An 18845-nucleotide genomic window follows, 5' to 3' on the forward strand; every position below is an offset into this window, starting at 1 on the left:
AAGAGTGACAGTGGGTGACATGGACCAACACCGCGTTGGATCACACCAGCTGAATCAGTGACCCAACTCTCCACCCTGCTAGTGGCTGAATGACCCTGTCAATGTTGGCTCAGTACCCTGCCAGCCGTGTCACTTTGCTTCCATGTCTCTGACATGTTGTGTGCATCTGATTTAAACACAAAAGAGCAAGGGGGAAAAAGAAGAAAGTATTAGTGATTGTTTACTGCCAACTTTTGCAGCTACTATCATAAACCAAAGAAGCAGGGCATCTGGCAGCTTCCTCTGTAGCTTCCTGTCAAATTAATTCCATTTGAGACAGCGTAAACAAGACAATAAGATTAGTTCCAATGAAGAATAAATCCTTGTGGAAATAAAGGAATATTCTGTGTGCTAAGGCACTTTTGTCAGTGAAATAATCAAAGGCTGGATATTTTGTTGTTGCTGTGGTGATCATTATTTTCTTCTCATGTCTCCTATGTATCGTGAGAGGCAAATATCACCAAGGTTTCTTACCAGATATAGGTGCAGTGTCTGTGCCTCACTGCAGATGACTGTGACAGGCATTTCTGTGGACCTTACTCTACAGGTCTATGAAGAAAGCTTGAAAAGGAATGTGAAAATACACCATGAGATGGTTTAATGGAGGTTGTAAAGTAGGTTAAGCATTTTTAAAGATTAAAGGAATCCTGCTTGGAGAGCTTAGAAGATACAAGGTGCACTGAACAGGTTTGACAAATAATCCTTTAAAAACTGAAATTAGCCTTTTAGTAGAGACCTAAAGCAATGTAGGTGAGACATGTTCTTTAGGAGTGACTTTCCAAAGCATTTTGGTTTATGTAGCACGGTTGAATTTTCAGTATTACAGAAGTCTGAATCATTTTTCTCTTAAACCCAGCCCACACTGTCTTCATGTAGCTGCATGTGGCTATATGTTAGTCCCATGTCAATGAAGGTGTAACATCCTTCTTCCTCAGGTCCATGTTCTTCACAGTCCTTCTCTTGATACATATCTGCCATGTTTCTTGGTTATAGTATTGAGGAGTGAGTTTGTATGCAGTCCATTGTGGAAATGCTGTAACTCCTCTTCATAACAGTGTACTAGCACCACAAAAAGAGACCACAGACAAGCAGGGCTGATATGTAATTCAAGAGAATATTGGAGGCAAAGGGAAAGATCCCATTTTGGGATGACTTGGGGCAGAATTTGAAATACTGCATCCAGGCACTGGATCAGGGCTAGCTGCTAATTGGTGAGGTTAGAGATTGATGGGGGTTGCCCTTAAGGGCCAGGCAGGAGTTTTCCAGAAATTCTACCACAGAATCCTACCATGTGCTGTCTGTCTTCCATAATCAGTGGGGAAGGTGTCCTCAGTGCTGTCTCTGATCTATCTATCCAAGGGAAAGCAGGCCACTATGTCCCACTGGTTCTAATAAATACTGTAATAGAATGGAAAAAAGCATTGATACAAAGGGAAAGAGTGTCATTTGGGGTGAGTTAGTTAGGAAGCTTTAGAAGAAATTATATACTTGCAGGAGAGGTAATCAATTGTTAAGGGCTTGAAGTAATAAAGTTAAATGAACTGCAGGCAATTCATGCAAAAATAAGTAGAATCAGTTGCACCAACTAAAAATGCATCTAGTATTCCAAAAAATTTCAAAAATCATTAAGTAGACCTAAAAGGAGCTGCTTCTTCTCAGAGCTCTCAGAATCTCTCCCATTACCCATGCCGCAGGAACTGACACTAGTGCACCTAGTAACATGCTGCACGCTGGCCTGGTCTCCTACTGCTGATACTTCCATCCTCTACCATCCTGTGTGAGTAACCAAGCATGACCAGATTTTGAAATGTCCAAAGTATGCTCACTATGCTAATCTTCCATTTTAATGTACTCAGACATTTTCAGCTCTGCAGAAATCCCCCCTCCCTGAACCTCCTCCCTCTTGAACATCCACCTCCTTCCCTGAGATGCCCTTTTAGCCACTTTTAATGTGCCTGTGTTGAATCTCTGTTCATACTGTGTGTGGCTGCAACCCTCCAAAGGGAGCTGAGATGCAGCAGACCTGTCAAACAAGCTCTATCCCTGGGAATAATTAACTAGTGAGAGATCACGCTTCCCTGTGCTCTGCTTCAGCTGCTGCTCCTCTTGCCGAAACACGCCTGATGGTGTGAATGAGAAGGGGACAGGAATGTAGTGATACATTTATAATGGCAGAAGAGGCAAGGCTGTCTGGGACTGAAAGGGTGCAGAGATGCCATGCAACCAGGTAGCTCTGTTTCATCTGTTCTGCAACAACCTGCAACAGTTTCTTTTTCTCCTACCCACCCACTCCTCATCTACACAGTAAGTGACCACTAGTGTAGAGCATGCTGTACACATTAGAAAAGCAATGTTGCAGACTACTCCTATCTTGGCAGTGACACTGTCATTTAGATGCTGTCAGGTCTGATAATTTCAGAACAATGGTTCTCAAGTAAAGGACAAATACCAGCGGGAATTCTGCAAAATAAAAGTGGGGGATCGGTTATTATAGCCACAAGTCGATTGCCAGTAACATTATTAAGGAAAACTATGTGTGTTGCTCCATTAAATATGTTTTCTGGAGTTCCAAGTGAGACTAGGTCATCTTCCCTGGGGGTGAATATCAGATTGCAGCTTTTGCCATGTGCTCCTGGGACATGATGGATCCTGTGCCTGTGACACCTCATCCAGGAGCTAAAGGCAACAAGGACTTTTTTCCTGGCAGACAAATTGGGCTAAATGTCAGTGTGAAAAACAATCATTTCTGCCTTAGGAATGGCCTCATTTGCACTTGTAAGGGCACAATTCTGTGGCATTTTCAGGTGACTTTTCAGACAACCTTCATTCCTTTTTTTCCATCCTCAGATTTTAGGCCAAGGCAAAAGTCATGCTGTTTCATAAATGTTTATTCTAAAGGGTAATTCCCCATGAAAATGTGGAACTCTGAATCAGTACAAAGGTTCCTCTGCCTTTAGACCTGGAGTTTTAGAGTCCAGCCCTTGACGGCTACATCACTGCACCATTTTGTGGTTGTGCCTTTGTTCCCACACAGGTTGTTTATGACAGGGTAGCTAATTACTGGATGAACTGAACCAGGTGTAAGGCAGGGAAAACAGCTGTGCAGAAGTTCAGTGTTTAGTTCAGAAATGAATTAATAAATAATTTCAAAATTTCAGTACATGAATTTACACTTATATGTTTTTAGAAGTGTAGGGCTTTGAGGTTACAGGACTTTGGTCTAAGATTTTGTTAGGATATGGAAGCTGGGAAAACTGCAGTCAAAACAAGTCTGCTAAAATGAAGAACTACACATGTAACTAGGTGTGCAGGAGACTAAGACATCTCCCAAAGAAGAAGAGTAAACTTATGTAAATGTTGAATATTAAATGAAGTTGCTTCCAGTAGCACATAAGAAATAAGACATATGTAGAATAAGAGCCATGAGGGACAGAGCAGACATGAAGGATCTCAGGGTTAAATTCAAAACCAAGGATGTTATTGATCTGCATTATACCACAACAGAAAATAACAGTGACTAGTGCAGTACAAAGTAACTATTCTGAACTCATAGAAAGAGGAAAAAAGGAAAGAAAAAAACAGCAAAGCTCAAAGAAGCAAAAACAAACAAAACCTGACAATTTTTGTTTGGTAGGAATGTGTGATGATTGCAAGCATGCATTAAGTTAAAGCATATAAAATTAATTAAAACATCAGGTGAAGAGACAGTGCGTAAAAGTATATATGTTAATAAGAGTCACTGATATTAACATAAGGTGGCCATACCTGCAGCTATCACAGACTACTGTCACAGAGAGCAGTCTGTACATGCCTTGATCAGAAAAAAGATGAAAGCAAATGGAAATTATCATTTGGAACATAATTTGGAAATTATCATTTGGAACATAATGTGATTCTTGTGACAGAATGCAGTGTTAGGTGTATGCTTCCATGTTGGCAGTGAATTGGATGTGTCTTTTGCATACTCTGTGTGTCTATGTGTGTCTTCAGCTTCAGTTGAGATTCACTCACTTATTTGGATGTAGGGCCCCACTCATTAAAACATTTCATGAGCTTATTTTTCTCTTCTACAAGCTCCCACTACCTGCCTTTCCATTTCTGTTGTTGGAATGCAGGAATGTTAGAAACTGCAGGCAAGCTCAATGGCAAAAAACCCCCCAAACAAACAAATAAAAAAAACAGCAAGCAAACTCACTGCAAGTATGCAACACTAGTCATAAGAGTGGCATTCTAAGACTTTTTCATTAGTAGATTACCGTGAATGTGCTATTAATGCAGAATTACCAATGAGATTCATAGTATCGTAGACATGATCTAAAAATATCATTGAATTAAAAACTATTTATATATCGAGCAGTTGCATTGTGACTTAATGTAGCTAGTCTATGACGTTTTGTGACGGTATATGTAATAGTCCACTGTGGAAGCAGTGACATCTTGCTCTAGTGGCCTTGACTGCATGCACGTGAAAACAACGCTTCCTGTCCAATTGTCATCCATCTCTCAGCCCATATTTCTGGCTCCTGGTCTGTGTACCAGCAGACATATGGCCACCATCTGCTCCAAGCTGGCCGTATTTCGGCACACGCGGCAGGCCCCAAGCCTGGGCCTGCAGGTCATCTCAACCCCTCAGAGCCTGTGTCGGACCAGGCAGCATAAACAGCGAGGCTGCATGAACTCAAATCCAGGTTCCTCTCCTATGATATCCACCATCACAAATAGAAAGCAATAGATTTTCCCTTATATTAATTTGAATCCTATCACATGGGCTAAGTAGGGGAATAAGAGGATACTGGTGGGTAGTGGACAAATTTAACTGCAGTAATTATAATTTCAAGCTTGTTAATAAGTAACACGTCATTTATTAGACCCCCCAAAAGAACTGAATATATCTCCAAAGATGCATATGATGTGATTTCCATATACTTCAGACATATCAGAATTTCCCCAAGTGCTGTTTTTGGTGCTTTGAGGTCTCTAGACACCGGTTGTTCTTACTGTTGCAATATATTTCACAACAGTTGCAGTTATGGGTTGGCTAAGGGAGAATGTCAGAATCCTTTTGTGAGGAATTAGAGCTGAGCCCAGGAAAGAACACAGAAACATATACAGCTTGATTTGGAGAAAAAGTATTCTATTTCCTCCTTTTAAACCTGCATCATTCCATACGATCATTCCTTTTATGTCTTTCTGTATTTCTCTCTCATCTATTTTTATCTCACTTTCCCTCTGTATCTTTTTTCTATGTCCACCCCCCCACACACACACATGCATTTACATTCCATGTGTCTATTACTCTGCATTCCACTTCCCTCAAGAATTTGCACTTAGTGTACATCCCAAAACCATCCTCATCTCCTTATCTTTTTTCATTTTCTAACCATTTAGTTCAAAGTTCAAAATTGGGCAATGAGAGAAAAGGAACAAAGGAGAGAAGTGAGGTAATGAACTGCAAATATAGATATTCTGACATCCTTGTCACCCTTGCACAATTTAAATGTAAGTTGCCTTTAAGCCAAATTTAAGTAATCTTTTAAGTAATGATACACCCAGGGTGAACCCATGAGCTAATCTTCATTCAGAGCATCTTAACTCTGTGCTTTTATCATAGCTTACAGTTTTTATAAAGGAAAGGGAAAGCATTCCATATATGGAAATACGATAACATTCACATGTGGTTGTCATGTGTGGGTGTCACTGAAGGATGCAGTTCTCTTCTGCTAAGGATACACTAGAATATCCTTCAGCACACCCCTACATCTAAAGGAGGCATCTGAAGGAAAATTTAGCATCTACCGTTTGTCTCCTTCCATACTGGGATAGTGCCGTAAGCAAGCAAAACTTTGGAAGATTTCAAGGGCCCTAAGAATACAGAAGGTTCGAATATTTTAATTTTAATCTTTTGTATTAATTTTTAGAATTCTCACGTGGTTGATAAAATTACATTGTAGAGACAACTTTTACATACAATATCAATTGCAATGCAACCAACCAGTGTTTCCCCTCCAGTAACCTCATGAAATGGTTTAGCCCACAGCCACAGTCTGAAAGAAGGTCTCAAGTTTTTTTAATCTAATCAAGCCTAAGACCACTGAAATAAGTCTGATTTCCAGAAATATAGAGAGAGGACAATACAGAAGGAACTGCAAAACACAAACATACAAAACAAAAGCTTTTTGTTGTTTTGTGTGTTGGTGCTTCTTTTCTGTTTTCTGCTACTGGGCACCTCATATCTCTGCTGGCTGCTGAAAGCCAGAGTTAGCACCGCTGGGCAGTTCATTCTTCACTTGGCATGTTGTTCAGTCAACAAACTGACAATGGTTAAAGCAGTATCATCTTGTTGAGTACAACATCCTATTGTTTCCCTTTTCCACCAATGCTCAGGTATCTATATATACATTAGACATATACTTTGTTACACATAATAAAAAATGAACAGATAAAAGAATATTTCTTAAATTAAAAAAAACAGATTACGGTTAGTTTGCATATTCTTGGTTACTGTAGGAGTGTTAATAATCAAAACTGCTCATTATTATGACTGTGCTGGATATTTGCCTACATGCCCCTTCTAGTAATATTTTGAATGGTCCTGTAATGTATGTAAACTAGCAAAATGACAGAAAATCTGACCAATGATATTTATGATTTTCACTACAAGGGCTGTCCTATAGAAGCCTGAAGATGGGGCTGTGGAATTATTAGTAAAACCTCACCATCTATGTACATTCTAGTTTATCCAGGCAACTACAAGGGAAACAGACATTGTGGCATTCCTAATTGAATCTTACCCCAAAAGGAAATTATCTACAGGGTTTCTGTAAGTCGAACTGTGACAGGTATGCCTGGCTAGTGTTCATGCAATTTGTACAATATTTTGAGGACTGCTGAGCTGAATTTTGTAAATAATCAGTTAATCTGAAATATTTAAAGTCACATATAATTTTGTGTTTACTTTTGGGGGTGGGGTACCCACTTTATGTATTGCATATATATATATATATATATATATATATATATATATATATATATGTGTGTGTGTGTGTGTGTGTGTGTGTGTGTGTGTGTGTGTGTGTGTGTGTGTGTGTGTGTGTGAGTGCCTGCATGTGTGTGATAAAAATGAGGTCAGGCAGTTTGACTGTCAAACAGACTGTCACACACTGCTGTCATGAATATATTCATAGGTTGTTCCATGTTGGAGTCGTTTGCTTACATTAAGAGTTTGAATTATACAGCTATACATGAAAAAAGTAGTGCTATGCTGAAAGGTTTTAAGGTTGGCAGGTTGTGGTAAAGTAGATAAGGTGAAGTTAAAGCCTCAAGGTGTGAACCAAAAATACTACCAGCTCCCCTGCACACACATACACACACATGTGCACACTTTCCCTGAAAGACTCCCTTTCTTTGCCATCCTCTCTCTCTGTCTCGGTTTCCCGTTTTTGCTCAGGCACCTCTGTATAGCAGATAAGATGTGTGTGAGCTGAGTTGGTGCCATGGGCAAGTTACCACATCCGGCTTTACCAACAGCTCAAGTCACAGCTAGCACATCTCAGCCACCTGCCATCAGTGGCTGACTGCTGGAGGATCCTGGGGACCAGGACATCAATGACAGAATGGCCCCGTCCATCCTGCAGCCATCCTAAATTCATCCTGTGTCCTGCTGTCTCTGCAATGGCACATGCAGCTGATTTTATTTTCTGTGACCATCGGTTTAAGCACCTATGGTGGCAGGCCCTTCATTACTGTAGCTTCTCTACAGTATGATTTCCATCATGAAACCTTTATAGAAGCTTTTAGTTGCTGTATATCAATGAGCCACAGGTGCTCTCGTGTTGCATAATTGAAGGAATTCCACGCTGCACTCTCGGTGGAGGCATGCGCATAGAATGCCGCAGAGCGAAGAGGACAACATGCGGGCAGATCGTCACAGCCATCCTCGTGACTGCTCAGATCTACCGTTGTGTCGGCCAGGTCTACGCAGTGAGTCAGCCTAGACTCGCTGAGCACAGATGGAGCGCAGGGGCCGCTGCACAGAGCAGCATGGGACTCTCTTTGATTCCCATTGACGTCGGCGTGTGGGAAGGGAGGGGGCATTCGCTCTACCCATCATGCTGCAGGGGCAGTGGCACATTCATTAGTGCACAGGGAACAGCTGGGATTGCGGGAGCCGAATCGTGCTTCATATGCTGTGAAACATTTGGTTAATTTTATTGCGTAGTTTGATGTTTGTGGGTCCCTTCACCCCTCCAACAGCAGTGCCAATGGCATGGTAGAAAGATTCATGAAAAGGATACAGCATTTAGTAGGAATCACATAGTACGGTGAACAGCTGGCTGATGCGAGATTCTGCAGAACTGGTGAACAGCAATTATAATTCCTTCAAAGAAAGATTGATAAGTGCTTTTTTTAAATATACATGTAATATACACAAATATATACAAATATTTACATAAAACCTTTCAAATATGCATGTACTAGATATACTGTTTACACACTTACATATACATATTGCAGTCCATATAAGCAATGTAGCATAGACATATACAGTAGGATGGAAAGTGCGCAGCAGAGGGAAGTGAACCCTCTTGTAGTCTAACATCTACAACCAGAAAGAAGGAAGATGACATAAGTCTGGATGCTCTTGTCATTTACAGTAACACATGCTTGCCTTATTAAGGGTGCAGAAATCATTTAGAGCTGGTAAGACCCATTATTTTAGTGGCTACAATTGAGATATTGACAATTTTGTTCCGATTTGAGACAGTCGGTATATTGGTGAAACTGATCATTCCATATAATAAGATTACTGTAGAGTGGGTGGGGTCAGTGATTGTACAGTCATATATTGTTCTTTTTTTTTTTCATTTAAGGGATTACAGGGAGATGTTTGGGCTATGGATATCAGGCATATTAGTTGAAACTGTAATACCAAATGTTGTACCAAGCCTTGGCCATGTCAAGAACATGTGTGTGAATGATGGTTGTTTTGGGAACAATATGGAATGGCAGATGAATCCGAGTTACTCTTTGTAACTATCAAAGCAGGATTCCGATCTTAAAGTAGTGTTAATACTTATTACACGTATTTCATCTTTGCAACTAAGTGACTAAGACAGACCTACTCCCACAGTTCAATGCTAACACGGGATGAAATTCTAGTTCTACTCTCAACCAGTAAAGCATCTGACAGGTTAATGTTACCATAGAATTGAAACCTCTCCCCAGAGAATGAAATGTTAGATTCTGATTCACATCAAGTGCAACTGTACACCAGCGGACTGTTCTCTCAAAACAATCTCACTGGTTAAACAAATATGGTGGCCCTCTTCAAATGGAGCCACTTTGTAGGTCAGTGCCTGGACGTTACCAACCTGTAAGCTGTTCTCCATGCCAACCCCCCACAGCAACAGTGCTTTGCAGAACTGTTTATTTATTTTGCTTGTTTGTGTTGAAAAAACAATTTATAGATCAAGACTGTGGTACTGTGGAGCAATAATTGTCATTGCTTATGGGATTATTTAATGAGAAAAATGGGAATTTCCCTGCCAATAATTGATCTCTGAAGCAAGGACCCCTTCTGGGTCTTTGTACAATCACTTATTGAAGTTTCCACCTGTGATCTTTCTACCCCAAGTCAACCTAGTTTCAGAATGGTGGAAAGTGTGGCCTTGTTGTCATGGTGAGGGAGAACTTGGGCAGTGTGAAATGTGATGTAATTATTAAGCATGTTGACACTAGAGATGTAACTGGCCTCTCTCCTTGGACAGCTAATGCTGTGTGATTGCACACTCTCTTGTGGTACATTAATTCTAGCTACTTGCCTAAAGGATTTAATGTAGTTCAGCAATGTTTGGCTGTTTTACAACTAAGCACAAAAGAAGTAGCCATTTGAAGTAGCCATTTGAGCTGGAATTCATTTATTACAAACAGCACGAAAACTTACAATTTGTGGTGGTAATAGCTGTGTCAGACTTAAGGGGTGCTCCCCTAGAGGAAGGGGGCTCAGAGAGGTCTGATGAGCCCAGGGTTCAGGACCAGAGAAACATGGCAAATAGAACAGGTGAAGCTGAAAACTGCTACAAAAGGGCCTTCATTTGTAGTGGTTAACGAGTCTTACCTATAAGAGCATGTGACCCACTTTCAGTGAGTGCTGGCATAATAAAAGGAATGCAAGGTGTTTAGGAGGGACAGTCATTTTATTTCTGCCTTTCACTGCCAGGCTTGCAGTGGGTATAGGGAGAGAAATAAACTGCTTCCCATGTATTCTGTTTCTACATGTTTTCCCTTTAACGTGGAAGGAAGAGTTGTATGAAAAAGGTTCCTTTTTGCTTGAAATGTAAAATATGTGATTGCATGAAAAGAAGGAATCTGAATGGATAGAGGTGGGGTGTGTGCTACCTGAATTATGTGTGTTTTCTCTTTGAGAATGCAGGCTCGGGGTCTTCACCATGAATGACTTTGCAAACTCCAGTGCATATGATTGCTGGTAGCTACAAAATATAATGCATTTTTTTGTCCTTTTTGTGAATGGACAGCAATCTCCAAAGGCTTCTGGCATGCAGGTGAAATGGTATGTCAAAGTTAACAAGTTCATCCATCTTTTTTATTCAAAGAGTCCAGAATGTGTCCATTTTCACAGTGCTCCCAATATCAAGGCACTTCTTGCTAGGGTTAGTCAGCTCTCATCTGCACATGTGATGAAAACCTACCCTCAGTTTTTTGTTTTCAAAAGCTAACAAACTAGACTGAAAATGAGATATGCAGAATGTATTAACCTAAATCAGCAAGTACCAAAAACCTCCAAGCTGTACCTCTAAGTGTAGAATCAGCATCATCTGTGGACATGGATACCTCTCAGATACGGAAATATGCAACACTTCCCTGTGGTTTGGGAGTGTTCCTGAGCCTGTGCTCAGTTCCTGCCAACTTCTCTACTGCTGTGATCCTGGTTGGTCTCTTGGAAGAACTGCTATACCCACCTACATTGCTTTTGGGCCATCCCAAAAGTGCTCTTGTGCCAGCGCGCACTCTACCTGTTCTCACCTCTGATTCCACCTCTTCACCACCATGCTTGGTGCCTTGCGCCTTGCATGGCAGCTGGGCAGTTCTTCCCTGTTGCTATGGAGACCCACCCGTTAATATTCCGAATGAGTTCCTCTCTGACAAGAGCGCGGCCATGCACCACTGAGAAATCGATGGGACATTCCGCCAGCAAAATAGGCAGCGGTGCAACGGGGGGGGGTAGTAGACAAGAACAAGTGGGGGAGCAAAAGAGTTGTAAAGATTTGCACTGATTAGAAGGATCCCTACCAGTGGTCAGTGAAAAACCATTGCATTGAGGTTGTGTCAGTACAAAGACCCAGCTATGAAAATGCTATAATCATGGTGCTAAACTTCAGCCGCATGTCATTATGGCAAGCTTCTATCCCTGGTTGTGCTGCCAACAATAATATGGTGCTGCTTGAAGTGTCCTCACGTACTTTGGTCTGTATTTCTCAGTAACAAGATAATTTAATATATGGATTTCAAATATATGAATATGAAGGGCCGTTCAAAGAAAAAGAAAAGGGACACTGGTGAAGGGGTTGGGAGGATTTCTGTAAAAGTATATTTTGCTTCCAATTACAGATTATCTGTTAAACAGGTATCTGTAACCTAATCCAAAATATTACTGTATTAAAGTAACACAACACATTTACTTTTACTTAACACGTATAAAGTCCTATGAAATAAATACTGTATGGAAAACAAATCTCATGTCCACATAAAACAAATTCACTTGTTCACAGTAACCAAGCTATTTTTTGCTCATGCGTGTTAATGAAAGGAAAGAAAGGTATGAATCATACCAGAAAGATCTCACAAATCCATGTCATTTTTTTCTACCCAGCCCTCCCCCTCATCCTTCACTGTAGGAAATGCACACACATGCACACACAATTAAAATGCTGAGGTATAATTTATAAACTTATAATTATATACTTTATCGCTCATCTTTTATGTTATTTAGGAGCATGACCGACAAATTAGTCAGCCAGCAGTTGGTGGTGTTCAGAAAATGGTCTTTTGTTTAGCTGTATTGAATCTCCTCTATCTGTTTGTTTGTTTGTTTTAAATTTCTGCTAATGACTGAAAAGAAGCATTGCAAGAAACTGTTCACAAGCCTATAAAGCATATTTATTTGAGAAATGTATTTCCCATAAGAATGTGCCTGCTGACTAATTCTTCAGTTTAATTCTCCAGACAATCGTGGCTGTCCTTAAGAGATGATAAATCTATTAGCAAAAGGCGATTATATTAAACTTGTTCCTGTACTTGAATAATCATCTGTACAGTTTTGTGCTGAAGGTTGCAGCCACTTATTTAGATGGTGAATCATTTCTGATTGAGCATGCAGATAAATATGCATCATCAATCTGAAAAATGTCCAAATGCATATCAGGGGAACACTCTATGTGTGTCTTAATGTTTTATCTGTTATGTTATGCTATGTGTTTTGCAGTATGTTAATTAGATTACCATCACATCCTTTTACATGTATTTGTGAATGTACATTTTGTACATCCTTGTACATTTTGGATTTCTTTCACTTTTAAAATGGTAGTTCTGTCTTTGATAGACAACTGAGGACAAGAGGCTTTTCATACTGTACTTGCTCAAGCACAAGGACACTGGCATTTTGTCACCTAGCCCTCAAATAACACATTTAAGATCTGTTATAAATGCTAGATTTACTGTTCTAGCTGTGTTTGACTTGCTTCCTCCTTTCTCATGTCAGTGAGGGTTAGTTTCGGCTTCTATTTTTGCCTACATATGTGATGAGGTCACTTCATATGTCTTCAGAAACATGGTTGGCCTCTGAACCTCTCCAGAAAGAAAGCTTCCCAGGTTTTCTATTCCTGAAGTCCCTTCTCTCTCTCCCCCACCTTCTCCCATTCCCTCTTTCACCCTCTCTCACTCCTCTCTTATTCTCTCTCATGATCTGTCTCGTCTGGCAGCTCTATTAGAATCTTCTGAGTGGCCAGCAACACATGTATTATTCATCCTAACCTGTGTGAGATGGGGCCAGTCCCGTTATGTGGGAGCTCCTCCACATGCACACACCCTCCCTGACCTAGTCTTCTCTCTTCGCTCAGCAAACATATGCTAACGGACACTGAAGGTCAGCCGTCTACATACTACTGCAATAATATATGGAGGGGCTGTTTACAGTGCTGAAGCGTGGGGGAAGGCAGCCTTCTCAACTGGAGTGTTTGTAACTTGCAGCAGAAGCTGCAGACATTTTGACAAGGTCTTGTTGGAGGAGAGGGTTCAGATATGGAAAGTACGACATTACACTTTTGTTCATGCAGACTTTTTTAACAGCAAATTCAGATTTCCATAGCAGGAAAACAATCCTATTCTATTTATATGTAGTTTAGCAACAGCTTTTTTTGTACATTTGGAATACTATTGGTGGAAAACAATCGTGGTGTTTATATGTATTTTAGCATCAGACTTAACTAACAGTAGCTAGAAACTACATTGCATATCTCCATTATATATTTGGATGTGATGGAGTTTTTTTTTAATCACAATTCCCCAGCATGCTAAGGTCTCAGTGTGTTTTACAATTTCAGGGAAAACACTTCTTAGGGCGCTTGGTGTCATTCTTCTTCACAGGGGTATGCACCCATGGCTTTAAGTCAGTGCCATCTTTCAATCTGAAAATCATCTCAGAGAAATAAAAACAACTGGGGTTCCAAAGTGCTGGCGCAAGATAAGAAGGTAGGAGCAAGGGATGGAGTATGGAAGTTGGAGAAGGCATAAACTGGATTAGTTTTTATGATTGTGTGAATAATGCAGTAAAAAGTTTATGGTAACTGCATTGGCATTAAAAGTAATGAATGCTTGGACTGAAAGCTAAGGAAATAAAGAACATCAGGGTGGGGAATTCTGATAGGAGGATGGAAAAACATGAGAAATAACATAAAATATTTAAAGATGTTTTCCAAACCCACAGGAATATTTTGGACCCAGAGAAAGAGTCAGAAGAAGATTTCTAGTGATTAAAAATGTCCATTTCTCCTCCAGTTGCATTCGGGGAATTTAAGGGGGGAGACTGACAGCTTGCCAACAATCCATGCGCTTCTCTTCCTCTGTCTCGTTCTGTGTGTGTAGTGTTTATGGGTGGGTGGGTGGATAGATGGGTGTGTGTGTGTGAGAGAGATATTCTTGGATTCCTTAAAAAAATGCAAACAGATTTTGCAGTGTCCAGTCATTTTGGGTGGATTCTGTAGCTGGACTGCATTCTGGACTCACCCTCCCCACAGTTAATAGCAACCACTGGGACAGATGTCTATGCTTGGGTCAAGAGTAGAGTGGGCCTGTTAAATGCCCCAAATACGATGAACCATGTATTATTCATGCTGCATTTCTAGCAAGAAACTCTTAAAAACTATGTGTGCATTTGACTAGATGTGCCATTTTAACTACAGATTTATGAAAGTTATGAGTATTCACATTGCTTCTGTCACAGTGTACAGTTCTTTCAATATATGACAATAGACATGACATTTCTGCAATTCTTTACAATGTTTCAGTTTGGAAGACACTTGAAACAGTTTCTTTTATGTGTGTGTGTGGGTGTGTGTGTGTGTGTGTGTGTGTGTGTGTGTGTGTGTGTGTGTGTGTGTGTGTGTGTGTGTGTGTGTGTGTGTGTTTATGTCGAAGGTACAGAGATAGGGGCACATGCTCTTTGTGTGCATCCAATCTGGAGTGCCAGTGTTTATCTCTGTCTTTGTAATTATTTTCGCACACAGAAACATAATATTGCTCCGTTGTGAGAAGTCATGGTCCCGGGCAGACGTGTGCTTGTAGCGTTCCCTATTCACCTGTGGCTAAGTTCAATATCCCATCTGTCGCAGCCTGTCCTCCCTGTCCAAACAAAAGCTGCGGCTGAAGCTCTGTGCTGTAATTTGATTAGGGCTACTGAGGCAGCAGGGGGGCCTACCAGAGGAGGCCTAGTGCCACATGCAGGAAGTCTGTAATGAATCCACCTGTGCGCTTCTTCATACTGACAGATGGAAATTGTCCAACCATGCCAGTTATAGTCATTAGCACATTTCAAAGGGTTTTTAATGGGCTGCTCAAAAACCTCTGGATTTCAAAGAGCTTTTTAGGACTGGTGCATTTGCGGTATATGTGTTTGACCGTTATAGCTTTGGTCATTAACAATGTGTTGCTAGCATTGTCCTTAAAGGTGACATATGTTTGGCTGAGGTGATGGCCGTTTCAGGACTGTGTGGGATCTCATGGCTGTTTGTCTGCAGGTGTGCTGAGTCTGCCGGAGAGCCTGAACCTGCACCGGGAGCAGCAACGAGCAGGGAAAGGCGCAGAGGGCCATGCCTTCAGCCAGGCAGAGCTTCGCACCATCGAACAGTGCCTCCTGGCCACGCGCGTGGGAAGCATTGCCGAGCTCAGTGAGTTCCCCAAGAGTCATCAGCAGTGTGTGTGCATGTGTGTCTGTGTGTGTGCAGTTGTGTGTGGTGTAACTGCAGGATTGGCCTGATCAGAAATAACCCTGATATTTTTTGGTCATTTATTTTAATAATTTACTGCAAAGAGCAATGATCAAAAAATATGTTTTTGTACACATTAAGCAATTGTCATTAACTTAAGGAAAGATGAATCGGGTTAATAATCAACACATGAACAAATGCTTGGCTATGGCCCCACTTCAATCACTAACCATCAGGCAACAAGCATCAGGAGCTCATGACCCAGACCAGTTCCTGGCCAAGGTAGCAGAGGCAAGAACAAATTAAGATACACTGAGGAAAAACCTGGAGTGCAACTAAGACCCAGAGAAGAACATCCTGACACTGCCTAGTAAGTGAACAGAATTAATAGGAAGGATTAATGGTTGTTATAGTTACAGTCTGTCGGATTTTGTTACAATGTATGAATGCCTATAGGAGATATAGTTCTGAGTCCGAATATTTCGACAAAACAGTTAAGGTAAAAGAGGATAGAAGTCCATTAGTATGTCAATGATTGACAGCAGAGAAAACTGAGGTAAATGAGGATACACAGGGTTAGAAATCCGTCTTGGAGATGTGCTTGGAGTTGTGTGGGAGAGGTGAGATGCTGCTGTACACCAGTGGGAAGTAACCTAACAGGTTTTAGGAGTATATAGGTAATTATATGTGAATAATATCAAATGTATGTGTATTTCTTTTGTACTGGTGAAATAGAAAGCCTTGTACAGAATGAACAGATATGCATCCCCTTTCTGACATCTGGATCATTTGTTGAGGTAGTGGCTGTTTTTGGATTTATGTGGGTGTAAGAGGCCAGTGGTCAGCAGCTGGAAGTCCCCACCCTTTACACTGGTGTGTGTGCCTTGCTTTGGACAGATTGTTTTGCATCTAGATCAGGCCACAGATGAAGAGCGCAGACAGACTAAGACCTCTGTGTTTGTCTTGGTGGGGATATGTAAGAGCTAGAAGCTGTGTGAATGTGTGTGCGTGCGTGTGTATTTGGGCGTGTGTGTGTGTGTGTGTGTGTGTGTGTGTGTGTATTTGTGTAAGTATCAACTCTGCTTGCCTCTTTAATGAACTCAAAAGCCTTGTATGGTACATTTGGAGAGCAGCCATGTTCATTTTCAATCACACACTCAAGGCGTCTAATAATCAAGATGCAAGAGGACAGCACTGATTTGCTCTGGAACTAGGCCCTTGAGCTTGCATGCCAAATAAATACATGTAAATTCAGTCAGGTCAAATCCAATCTGTGCAGAAGCATACATGCAAATTACAGAGACAGTGACCCTCCATATCTGTAATCAACAGTGCCTTCTGTGCAAAGCAGGACAAACTTGCATTACACATGCTCCAATCACCCACAAAAAAGCAAAGATGTGGGCTGGACAACAAATATTAGTGAGATATATTTCTGTCTACATACCACCAAGAGGAAATGCTATGAACTAAAAAATGGGCACTGTAAATATGTGGGTCAATTAAAAGCTTGGATAATTATGTATTTCTTAAGCAAATAAATATATTTATGGATTTCAAGTTTTATGTTCACAATGAAGTTGCTCCACTGAGTAATGCTGTGCAGGGCATTAGCTTTTATGCCAGCAAAATAGGCATAGTAATCAGTAGATATCGAAAGCATATATTTATGTATCTCGCTGAAAATGTATAATTATAGTAAACCTTTGCTTGATTTCAAATGGTGCATGAGCCAGTGAGTGTAACTGATCATTAACTAATTTTGCTTTATTTTAATAGTAATGTATTCAACTCATTAAATGGCAATGGTAATAATTGAGTGTTCTAATGAAGACTTATATTGACAGAACTGAACATTGACAGAAGTGGTATAATTGTCATGTATATAACTGGTAAATTGGTGTTATTAATCAATATGTTTTGAGACAGTAGTGACACGAGAATGTGTTCTTCCCATCTCCTTTGACTTCACTATGCCTCCTAATTATGAAAGGGTTCCAAGTTTGCTTGCTGGCATGTGTGCCTAGCATATTTCTCTGTAATGAGTGTCCATGGATCTGACATCTGCCATTTGGGTTGCTGTGGTCAAAGGCATGTGATGGCATATTAAACCAGGAAATGTAGTCTGGTGTGTGGAGCGCTTGACAATAAGACCCATCCATTCCAGATCCTGGGTGTGCGACACTGTTTAGGCCAGTACTCATACTCTGTCACAAAGGGCTGTCTAATGTTGGTCTCCCTTTTAGTGATTAAATGGAAATGAAATGTGATCACCATTGAATAGAATGGAGCTCGCACCCAGGAGGCTTTTTAAAGGGCAGTGTGTCATGTGAGAATAGGAGTGCTGTTGCTATGGTGATATGAAACTGATTTTTTTTTAGGCTACTGTCTGCCTCTGTGTATGTGTACATATATATGTGTCTGTGTGTTTGTGTGTTTGATACTGTATAAATTTGTATATTGGCAACAGAGACACCTAGTTTTTACACCCTTGGTACAAATCTATCTTATCTGACTCTCATCCATTGTATTTGTTAAGAGAATTTACTATGATGTGTGTTCTCAAGAATAAGGCATTTTTCATCAAAACAGCTTCCCATTCTGCTAAAACTGTATGAGCAAAAGCTCTCCATCACAAGATGGCAATGTCTTTCATGGTCACATACCATTAGACTATTGAGTATTCAAATATCAATTTGCATAATCACCTTAAATTTAACCCCCTCTCCCCCCACTCAATAATAGTAAGCTTTATCCACCTTACTTTTTCATTTTCCTGTAGTTCTTATCACAAACTTTCCCTTGTTCCCCTTACAATGATTTCTTAATCAACCCCTTTTCTCCAGCCCCTGGGATGCAGCCTAGTGAAGAAGGTAATCTTGACACAAAAAAAATAGAGCCTAACTTTAAAGCATCTATCAATGTTATTAGGTTATTAGGGTATTAGTGTAATTCACTGAAGCTGCAAACATCGTGTTCCTCCATACTGAAGATGGACTGAAGCTGTCAGGTATACCTCCTCCAAGAGGTCTCAGCCTTAAATGCTAACTCTTCACTAGCTCTTATGAAATATGCTAAATCTAAAATGCCAGCAACTATGTAATTTATCTAAATAAAATAATAAGTACTTCTCTAAAAAATGCTGGGTTATTTTGGCTACCCGAATGCTGCATTGAGCCAACTGGGTCATTTCATGATTCACTGGGTGAATCTTGTGTAGCCCAGTTACGGTGGCTGGGTTAGTCTCCATGGCAGGTAAAATGATTGAGATGGGATGTCTCCTCCTCCTCTTCTGCACACAAAACT

The 18845-nt window shown here is 40.6% G+C and overlaps 1 protein-coding gene across 2 annotated transcripts in view; it reads left to right on the forward strand.

The window, feature by feature from the left end:
* btbd11a (BTB (POZ) domain containing 11a) overlaps positions 1 to 18845 on the forward strand; it is a 109750-nt gene that overhangs the window by 54839 nt on the left and 36066 nt on the right. For both annotated transcript variants that reach the window (XM_027002218.3, XM_027002219.3), the window contains exon 2: positions 15351 to 15500. In XM_027002218.3, the coding sequence (XP_026858019.1) occupies positions 15351 to 15500 (150 nt within the window). The remainder of the gene's footprint in view (positions 1 to 15350; positions 15501 to 18845) is intronic.

The sequence above is a fragment of the Electrophorus electricus genome, chromosome 11 (genome assembly GCF_041902795.1).
Source record: "Electrophorus electricus isolate QZ-2024a chromosome 11, ASM4190279v1, whole genome shotgun sequence".
Classification (NCBI taxonomy): Eukaryota; Metazoa; Chordata; class Actinopteri; order Gymnotiformes; family Gymnotidae; genus Electrophorus; species Electrophorus electricus.